Below are 11,492 nucleotides of genomic sequence, written 5' to 3'. Positions count from 1 at the left end.
TGTCTACTAGCGGGTTAAGGGATAGGCTTAAAATAATCGTAGGAACTAGCTCTATAATTGATTAACTTTTAGGCTTTATATATGCGCCCGTTATAACGTTATAGCTAAGTTTTACGCTAAGTCTTGTATTAAGTCTCGCGTTATTTAAACTCGTACGGGAGCTATATACAACCTTTAACGAAATTATTAAAGCTATCTAAGCCTATAACCCCAATATCCCTAATAACGGGGTTTTTTTTTCGGCGAAAATAATCTTAACTTCGGGCAGTCGTAGGCTAATTTAGACCCGATATTTATAAAATATTAGGTTATCTCTCTAATTGATTAACTTTTAGTAGTATTTTAAGCCGTTATAGTTGAGTTATTTTAATATCCGCAACCTCCGCGACGCGGATATTAATGATAAACTCATTATATCTTGTGATACTCCCTTAGACGTGATTTCGGTAGTGTACCACGAAACGTAATTAGTTATTTACTTATGAGCCGATTAACTCTATACTAACGAAATCGCGTCTAAGCTTGCTAAGGTAAGACTGCTTACACTATCTAATTACTTATCTAATTATTTTCCGGAACTTAGATAAACCGCCTTACTTTTAGAACTACCTTAGTTATATAATTACCTTAGTTACATAATCTCCTAGCTCGTAAGATCTCCTAGCTTGCATTACCTAGCTCGTAAAATCACCTAGCTCGTATAATTACTTAGCTCCTATAGCCTTTAAGCTCCTATAATCTCCTAGCTTATACAATTACCTAGCTTATATAACCTCTAGCTCGCAAGATCCCAGAGCTCGTATAACCCTTAAACCTATACAATTACCTAGTTTATATAACCCTCCTGGCTTAAACTAGAGCAAAGAATGCTTATTTATACTAGTGCGTAATTAATATTATAGCCCTAGCCGTATAAGCTAGGTGATTGTATAAGCTAGGTTAGAGGCTATGTGGTTTAGCCTAGTACCTATTTACGCCTAGTATGCAATTAGTAAGAAGCAAATGTTAGGAAAATACCAAAACTAGAAAAAAAAGAAATATATAAGTCCCAGATCTAGAAATATTAAAGAAGTTCCTATATAAAGACTCCTATAAACTTTATAACGACTTAAAGCCCCCTTATATATACTTAGAGAAGTTCCTACGTAAATAGCCCTATAAGCGTAGCTATAAGTCTAAGCCCCCTCACGTAACCTAATTACTCCTCCCTACTATACCGGAATAGATAAACAACCGCTGTGTATAATAAATAGAGAAATGACTTAAATAAAGAGAAAACGCTATAGAATAACATATTTATATTCTTAAGGTATAAATCTATAAGTTCTATAGTCTTAAACACGACTAATAGTTACTAAGGTGGTATGGATTCCAGGTCCGTAAGAAATTCAAAAAATCCTAGGTCGTTGGCATAGATTTACCTTCTATTATTACTTTTAAGGTAGTAAATAAATTCATCTAAGGAAAGGCCTAGATCGTCGCAAATGTTTTATAGCTCGCTATAAGTTAAGAGGGCAGAGACTCTGGTGGAAATGGTAAAATATTATTTCGTTTCGCGATAGGCTAAACGAAAAGTAGCCAAAATTTTAACCCTTTTACCAGCCTTTATTAGAACTCTTCTTTATATTTATATCCTATATTTATAGATTTAAGACTATAAAGTCAAGGCCACCGTATTTAATCGTCGCCTATATAGCCTCGTCGCTTAATATCTCTTTATTGCTATCTACCCCTATTTCTTAATCTTCAGTACTAAAACTATTTTCTCCGCTATACAATGTCTCTACGTCCTATTCTTAATCCTCATTGCTAAAGTCACTTTCGCAACTAGTCCACGCCTCTACGTTGCTGTTATTATCTCTAAAGTCGGTTTCTCTATCTATAAATGCCTACTTAGTAGCTAGCAATTCAGGGATAGTGCACTTATAGGTACTTAAGGGTTGCGGGATACTACTTAAGAAGTTATGGTTAATGCTATTAGGATATAAAATATATCTATAGACCTCTAAGTACTGGCTACTTAGCGCCTTAAGTAAAAGATCTCCCCTAACGCAAGGTAGATTAACAGGAGTTAATTACCGCCTATATAAGGCGGAGCGCTTATAAAGGGCTTAGCCAGAATAGCAATTAAACCACCCCGTAGGCACTAATAGCTCCTTTGCTATAGATGGGGGGTTAATATATAAGATTAACTAGCTAGGATAAGACTACTGCTTAGGCACTGTCTTGCCCCGGGAAGGGTGGGCGTTAAAAGTAGATTATATAATGCTATTCCTGCTAAGAGAGGCGTTATTAGGGGTTATTATTAACTTCCGGTTCTAGTTTATAACTTTATACAAACGCTTCTAAACCCTGCTAAGGCATATGGCGTCTATTAGGGATCGTCAGCTATTTAAATTTAGCAACAGCTTAGCTAATGGCTACTCCTAATAATGCCTTACTTATAGATCGCTCTAGGCGCCTATAGTCTTGGGCGCAGACAATATATAAGCTAAGAGTAATCACAGCCACTAAATATTATACCATAGATACCACATAGGGTAGAAAAGGGCGGCTAGTGTGCTCCGCCTTTCCCTTTTGCCTTCTATCCTAATTCCGCCCTAGGAGAGAAATAGAATATAAACGTCGTACTCCTAGTTCTTGTATACCATTAAATCGACTTACCTTTAAACCTAACCTCTTAATTATACACCCCTTACGATCTTTATAGGAATACCAGATATTATATATATTACCTTAACTAAGCTTAGATACGTTGCTAATATAACCTATAGGTCCTTAACCAGTGCTTATAGAAACATCACTATATACTACTACCCCGAGAGTAATATACCTAATTATTAACCTATTAGAAACCTTAAATTATCCTAGAATTGTATTAACGATAAAGACACGGTATCTGGTAGCGGGGAGGAGAAATAATCGTAGCTTTCCAACCCTATATAGGAGCAGATACCTTTTATACTTACCCAAACACCTAATAAGGCTAGTTCTTACGAAAAGGACGATATACAAGAGGATACGGTTTAGACGAGTGTATAAAAAATGTACCTTAATCACCTTAGGGGTTTAGAAGGCTATGGCGAAACTAAAATAGATTTACCTAAGCCAATAGAGGACCATGGCGAGGCTAAGATAGACTTGCCCTAACCGAAAGAGAACTATGTTAAAGGCTTATCCCAGCAGATAAATACAGTTGTAGGTTCTAAATACATTTCGCTAGTACTTAGAGGTATATTTTCAAGACACCTATATTATTTAGCAACACTAATAATTAAGCAGAGAATGGTTTAGTCCCTATATATTTATCTAAAGTGTTAACAATTTCCGATGCCAAGATCTTAAATGGATAAGTAAAGTATCTTATATCCTAGTTACTTACTTATTATATAATAAAGGATATAATATGTCTCCAAAACCCTAGTTATAGAGGAGTTATATCTTTATACGGTCCTATTATAGTAATATACTAGTATCCTACCTAGGTTTCAGCGGTGGCTATACCGCAAAAGAAACTTTTATTATACTATATTAAGAATCCTCGTCACCTTCGTCGTCATGCTAAAATATATAAACCGCTTAAAGATGTTATAATAGAGATAGCTAAGAGGGGCAAACTATATAAGCAAGGAGATCAACTAAAAGAGGCATTAGAGGACCTATTAGAAGAGCTATTAAGGGAAAGGTTATATAAGAGAAAGAAGAATTATACTATAAATAGAGCTCCCAAGAAGCATAAGGCATAAGAAATTTCTTAAGAGGAAAGATTTTCGCAATCATATTCTTTTAGCATTTATTAGGAATTAAGGTATTAATTAGGATTTCCTTAGCTCGTTCTTTTATGCGTTATAGCTAGGTAATATTTTATTACTATCTAGTTAGTTCTATATTAAGAATATCTCTTTATTACTTACGCAGAAATAAAAAACTTTTTATATATTAGATTAAAGTTAGAGACTCGCTTAAAGCAAACTTAATAAGCTTGCCACCTTTATATATAAAGTAGATCGTAGCTTTAACCGCGCTAATATTTAGAAAATGCTACCTTAATAAAGGTATAGCCGGTGCGGGTCGGCCACCCTCCCTATTTATAGTGGCGACATCTAGTATTAAATTACTTTAATTACGGAGGTCGGTAATATAGCCAATTACACCTTCCCAATTAGGCAGTTAGATTACCATCTACTAGAAAACTCCCTATAGAGCCTTAAAAATACTAAAATATTTTATAGAATCTATCTAACTGTTATTTAGGTATAAAAAATAAGTAAATTAAGGCCTAGAAGCTACTACTTTAGAAGTTAACAGGGTTTCTTTACGGTTAGACAGTTAGGCGGCTAAGGCGCCTAAAAACCGTGCAACCGTAAAGTATATTCCTTTACGCTTTAGTAAAAGCTTCTATAACCTTAATTTCTAATATCCTTAGTATCTACTTAATACCTAGATATATTATATAAAATATTCTAGTACTTTTAAGGCTCTATAGGGAGTTTTCTAGTAGATAGTAATCTAACTGCCTAATTAGGAAGGTGTAATTAGCTATATTACCGACCTTTATAATATTAGATATTACTTATAAGTATACTTATACAGATTAATTGTTCTATATTTGCACTTTAGTGTTATAGTCTAAACTTATCGCTCTAGACAACACGCAAAGAATAACAGGTTTTTTAGGTCTTTACTAACCCTATTTTATTAATAATCTTTTCTTAGTTACGCCTAAGTATATAACCTATAATATAAAGTCGTTTTAAAGTTCTATTACTATATTCTCTATCTACCACTTATTTAGGGCTTTAAATAATTTCTTTATAAGAGGATGCTGAGGGCCAAGGATCTGTTTCCGTATTTAAAAGCATTTTTCTATTAGTAAAATGGCCTCTTTAGTACGGCTTTAGGACTTTAACACAAATGCGAGGTTATATATGTTAGTTAGCGTATCTAAATGCTCCGCCCTAAGCACCCTTAAACTTATCTCTACTACTTACACCCCTAGCTCTTTAGCCTCCCTTTACCGCCCTTAATTCCTGTATGTCGACGCTAGTTTAGCTATACTACTTAGCGTAGAAGGATACTCCGCCCCAAGCACCCTTAAACTTATCTCCACCACTTACACCCCTAGCTCTTTAGCCTCTTTCTACCGCCCTTAATTCCTATACATTAACGCCAGGTTAGCTATATTGGTTAGCGTATTTAGATATTCCGCCCTAAGTACCCTTAAACTCGTCTCTATTACTTATATAAATAGCTCTTCAGCCTTCTTTTACCGCCCTTAATTCCTATACGTTAACGCCAGTTTAGCTATACTAGTTAGCGTATTAGGATACTCCGCCCCAAGTACCCTTAAACTTATCTCCATCACTTACACCCCTAGCTCTTTAGCCTCCTTCTACCACCCTTAATTCCTATACGTTAACGCCAGGTTAGCCATGCTAGTTAGCGTATTAGAATGCTCCGCCCTAAGCACCCTTAAACTCGTCTCTATTACTTATACCCCTAGCTCTTTAGCCTCCTTCTACCGCCCTTAATTCCTATACGTTAACGCCAGTTTAGCTATACTAGTTAGCGTATTAGGATGCTCCGCCCTAAGTACCCTTAAACTTATCTCTATCACTTATACCCCTAGCTCTTCGGCCTCCTTTTACCGCCCTTAATTCCTATACGTTAATACCAGGTTAGCCGTACTAGTCAGCGTATTAGGATACTCCGCCCTAAGCACCCTTAAACTTATCTCCATTACTTATACCCCTAGCTTTTTAGCCTCCTTCCACCGCCCTTAATTCCTATACATTAACGCCAGTTTGGCTATACTAGTTAGCGTATTAGGATACTCCGCCCCAAGTACCCTTAAACTCATCTCCATTACTTATACCCCTAGCTCTTTAGCCTCCTTTTACCGCCCTTAATTCCTATACGTTAACGCCAGTTTAGCCATACTAGTTAGTATATCAGAATGCTCCGCCCTAAGCACCCTTAAACTTATCTCTATTACTTATACCCCTAACTCTTTAGCCTCCTTCCACCGCTCTTAATTCCTATATATTGACGCTAGGTAGGCTATACTAGTTAGCGTATCTAAATACTCCGCCCTAAGTACCCTTAAACTCGTCTCTATTATTTATACCCCTAGCTCTTCAGCCTCCTTCTACTACTCTTAATTCCTGTACATTAACGCTAGGTAGGCTATACTAGTCAGCGTATCTAAATACTCCGCCCTAAGTACCCTTAAACTTATCTCTATTGCTTACACCCCTAGCTCTTCGGCCTCCTTCTACTACCCTTAATTTTAAAACGTTAACGCTAGGTTAGCCATACTACTTAGCGTAGAAGGATACTCCGCCCTAAGCACCCTTAAACCTATCTCTACCACTTATACCCCTAGCTCTTCGGCCTCCTTCTACCGCCCTTAATTCCTATACGTCGACGCTAGGTTGGCCATACTGGTCAGCATATCTAGATATTCCGCCCTAAGTACCCTTAAACTTGTCTCTATTATTTATATAAACAGCTCTTCGGCCTCCTTCTACTACCCTTAATTCCTATACGTTAACGCTAGGTTGGCCATGCTAGTTAGCGTATCTAGATTATCTACCCTAAGCGCCTTCTTTTCTGCCTCTAGTAGCCTTTAAGAACTTAAAGTACCTTTATAAAGTTAAGGTTTATAACTTAGTAGCCGAAGTTTTACTGCTGTTATAGTTACGGCCGATATAATCGATCTACTATTATCATTACTTATACCAAATTCGGAGAAAACGGATAGGGCCTATTAGGAAAAGTTAGATTTATAAGTTACGCCGGGGTGGTTTACGCTATTTAGATTTACTTTTGTGTTAGGATATATAAAAAAGCCGGGCATTAGACCTACCTTTTGCTTAATACCGTAATTAGCTCGCTAAGAGTTAATAGCATTCTTAATATAAGCTTTAGGATGATTTTCCTTAGCAATAGTATTTAGACTCTTATAGCCTCCTTTAAGTTATGTTTCCTTTACTGATTTTAGTGGATCTCGACGCTTCTACTTTAGAGTATATCTTATGTTTTTAATGGGAGGCGTTTAGGGAAGCGGAAGGTAACTTAGCCGGATATTTTTAAAGCATAGTCTTTCCTTCCTAGCGACTTTATAGAAATGGACGCTAATGCTATTATTATTCTATATGTCTATTCCTTTTTTTTTCCGCGGTAAAAGGGTTCTTATTAAGCTGTTATAGTCCTTAAATAACCAATTAAGGGTATTATCGCGGTAGGGTAATAAAAGCCGAGTACGTGCGTCTTTAAAGCATATATTACATTTAGTGCTATAAATTAGCGAGTATAATTTTAGAGGCGATGTTAGTAATAGATTACCATTACTTCTCGCCGTTCGATAAAGTAAAGGCAGAGCTTTAACAGCCTAGTCTTAGACATCATTTATTTCCGCCAAATATATAGGAATATCAGCTAAGGATAAATACTATAGTTAAGCTCATGCCCAGTCTTAGGTTATTAAAGTTAGACTTTAAGATAACCTCCAAACTATCTAAGGGATTAAATAACTCGTACTCCCTAGCGGCAACTTTAGTATAACTAGGTCTTGTCAAGAAATGCGCTACTATTATAGCTTTAACTTTCTGCTACTCGTTTAGTATAATGTAATAAATGTAAAGGGTTAGCTATATAAGCTAATTAAATTCCGAGGGAATAGGGAAAACTCTCCCTAGAGCATCTTTAAATTTCATTAGGGCTTAGAACTAAGTATACTGCAAAGCTAGAGTAAAGGACTCTTGCATTTTAACTAAGAGACTAATAACTTTAGCATTTAATTACTATATCCTAGCCACTTGCTTAACTAGCGTTTTTAGCTATAGAATTACATCGCTTATTACTTATTAGTATACTACAAAATGCTATAAAAGAGGATGCTTACCTTATTATTACTATAGCAATCTTTTCTAAAGTTAACTGTATACTCTGCATAATCTTACTAGTTACTTTAGTACTCTCACAAACCTTAATAAGGCTCGTTTGGGTCCTTTTAAACCTTTCGCCTATTATATATATAGAAGATCTATATAAAGTTTAGTTAGCTTAATTATGTGATTTAAGGGGGAGGGGAAATCTAACAACTCCTCTATAAGTAGTCTTATATTTAGGCTTCCGACATACGCTATAATATACGCCCGCAAATTACGCACTTCATTAGCTATAGTAAATCCCCACCACAGTTTCTGAGTCCATATCTTCACCTTAGAGTTCCTAGGCTGGCCAGCTAGACTCTTAAACTTCTTAAACTTGCCCGCGAATTCGTCTAGAATATATATATATATAAGCGCAGCGACCTTAATACTTATAATATATATCTACCGTTCTAGTAGAGCTTTTAGGTGCTCGATTTAATACAAAGCTTACTAGAGGCCGTGTAGCTTAAGCAGCAGCTCTTAATATTTAGATCGCGCTAAGGTGCAGAGAATCGTAATAATGTCTTTAATAAGCGTGCCGGCGGCGATAAAGTCGCTAACTGCGAAACCAAATAACATAATAATCGGCGAGAAGATATATACTGCAATAGCATAAGGGTTATAAAAGAGGATAAATAGAGAAGGCTAACAGGAGTCGGGATAAGGTTTTAAAGGTTGTGGCTATGCTTACATAGTGGTGCCACGTTAGAATAGGCAGCTACTATAATACAGCTCTTATCGGTCTGTAAGGGGTCAGGCTAAAGCCAATACTTTTACCTTTAACTTAGGATACATTAATGTGTTATACGGAAAGAGTAGTAGAAATAAAACCTCTAAAACATCTATTTAAGAAACGTTCTAGACTAGATTACATATTAGATTAAGATAGATATACCGCTCTAAGTTGTCCAGACCATTAAAACATTATCACTTAAAGCTCTAACGGATTATATAGTAAATAGGACTAGCAAAAGCCCCAGATGGTGCGTTTTTCTTATATCTAAAGCAACGGGTTATAAATGCGGAACGTTTGAGTTATATAAGCATGCGTATAATTATATATAACAGTAATTAAAGCGGCTTATAATAAGATGTCGCCACTATAAACAGGGAGGGTGGCCGACCCGCACCGGCCACACTTGTTAAGATGGCGAATAGAATATACATATATACATACATACGTAGAGATGGCGAGAGTGTAGCTAAGGTATTAAATAGAGTTTAAGTGGCGTAAAGCCACATATAGCGTTCTCCAAACCGCCATTTCCCGATAATTACCCGCAAAATGCCACCTTTACGCAAGCAGGAGTATATATCTTCTAGGCCTTATATAAAACTTTCTAACCTTAATTAATTAAGCAATTATCTCTCCATGCTNATATTCTCTAACGGGTCATTAATCACATCTATACCTTTATTGTCTTCTCTTATACCCAAGCAGAACTTTTTAAACTAACTAGTAAATAAATCTCGTACCCAACAAGCAAGGAGTTAAATAGTTATAACTACTTAATAGACGCCAAGTAGAGATAAGGTGCTGCCAAAATTAATTTTGTAATATATACACTAATAAGAGGCTAGCTAGTATGTATAAGCGGGCCGGCGAGATTTGTATAGTCTGCTTACCTAGTTTTTTACCTAGATATCGCCACAAACGCAGGCCAAAGCCCGTTAAACTCTGCGTCTAAGTTAAAGGTAAGTGACCTAGAGTATAACAAGGCGTTTAAGGAAGCAGAGGGTTTAAATACAATAGATAGTGTTTCTAATTTTAACTAAGAAGAAAGTAATCGCACCGCTATAAATATGGAGCTAAAACCCAATACAGCCTAAGCTATGGAGTGCTTATACATAGGCTAGGTGCTCCTAGTAAACACACAATCAGAGGTGAAAATGGAAGAAGTTAAGGTAAAAGGCTTACTAGGCTAAGAAGCGAGCTAAGCAGCATACGGAACAAAGGCATTTAGGGGATTTTTAGGTGCTGTCTCCGAGTAAAGCAATAGGCACTACAGTAGCAAAAGAGCTATTATGCAAGACTTTAATAGAAGTAGCTAAAGAGATAACAATATCGCATTATAGCTTAGACACCGTGCGCTTATGTAACAAATATCTATATACTAAGATATATTTAGTTCACTGGTATTAGCGCTATTATAACTATATATAGTTACCTATTCTGCATATCTATTATGCTAGAGACATATTAGACGTATTAATTCGTTAATAGTAGTAATTATTCTCGCACTATTATAGGTATAATAAGTATATAAGAGGATTTAAGTAGTAGAGAATAGTATAATAAGACACAATCTGTATATATACATAAATATAAAGGTTTTTTTTTAAGAGAAAACAAAAGAAAGTAACATTCTAGGTAACCTAGACGGCTTAATAGATACGAGAAGATCAGCCTAGGGTTTGCTAGAAAGCTATATATATAGTTTATAAAAATCCTATTTAGCTCTAGGTAATAGAAACTAGTTAACACTAATAGAGGAGTAAGATAGTAATTAGAGGCTTAAACTAAGCAGAACAGAGAGGATCTAAAACTTACCCTAGATAAAACTAGCTAGTAACTGCAATAATAGTATAGATTACTATAATAAGAACGCCTTTAAGCCAGTCTATTTTAGTATTAGTTAGAGTGGATTACCTATATAGAAAGGAAAACTTACTAGATTTACTATTTTGGATAAGATAATTTACTAGGAGCACAGTAACAAATAAAATAGTAATTAGAAAGGTATTAAAATAAAGTATTATATAATCCTAGCTAATAATCTAACTAAGTATAATAATAAAGGGGAGAACTAGAAGAGCGATTTGTATGCTAAATCTAATAGCAACATTAATTACTAGACTTATTTTATCCTTATAAGCTACTGTAACCGCTATTATATACTTAGTAGCGTTCCTAATGATTAGAAGTAGGATAAGACCGATAAAAGTAGTAGAGACAGTGCCGCTTGCCGTAATATTACTAATACTGTTAACTATAAACTTAGAATAGAAGGCGACTAACGCGGTAGAGAATCCAAGGGTTATAATTACACCCCAGATCGTCAATTTAGGCTCCTTAATCTTATTGTCTTCCTCTTCTACGTTTAAATCCTATACAAGCTATTCTTAGTTTACTCCACCTCTAGATATAGCCGCCGCTCTAGCGCTAATCTATGCAATACTATAGAGAGATATACCCTGCTTAACTTAGGAGGATTTACGCTTAGGAGCCCTTTAGCTTGGAGTATTATATATTTCGGTATATAACTTTAATTAAAATATAAGGTAGCAAACGTATATAATTAGGAAGATAATAGCTATTCCGTAGGAAAGCTCCCAATTAAGTATAGAGCTATTAGGGCTTATGGCTACGTGGGTTAGTATCTATTATAGGTCTAAAGCTGTTATTAAACTTACTTAACAGCGTAGAGTGGAAGGTGGTTAGAATAATTAGACCGCTAACGTATAGAGCTAGAAGACCGGCCGTAGTATCTGCTACTGTTATATTAAAATGTTGTTCTATCTAGTTAATACCTCCGAAAAAAAAGCATATATTAA

The 11,492-nt window shown here is 35.6% G+C and overlaps 1 protein-coding gene across 1 annotated transcript; it reads right to left on the bottom strand.

Annotated features, from left to right (window-relative positions):
• Positions 1-7,837: 7,837 nt before the first annotated feature.
• On the bottom strand, positions 7,838-8,732 carry K441DRAFT_682139 (uncharacterized protein; the record flags this gene model as incomplete). The annotated part of the gene is made up of 6 exons (XM_067651546.1): positions 7,838-7,841; positions 7,907-7,950; positions 7,990-8,047; positions 8,146-8,287; positions 8,629-8,680; positions 8,715-8,732. 6 exons carry the CDS (start codon positions 8,730-8,732, stop codon positions 7,838-7,840), a joined length of 318 nt encoding a protein of 105 aa, XP_067497540.1.
• Between the last annotated feature and the right edge of the window lie 2,760 nt (positions 8,733-11,492).

This window comes from Cenococcum geophilum (genome assembly GCF_001692895.1).
Source record: "Cenococcum geophilum 1.58 unplaced genomic scaffold K441scaffold_75, whole genome shotgun sequence".
NCBI classification, from domain to species: Eukaryota; Fungi; Ascomycota; class Dothideomycetes; order Gloniales; family Gloniaceae; genus Cenococcum; species Cenococcum geophilum.
Note: the sequence above shows the minus strand (reverse complement) of the source record. Positions and strands in the feature narration are given on the sequence as shown.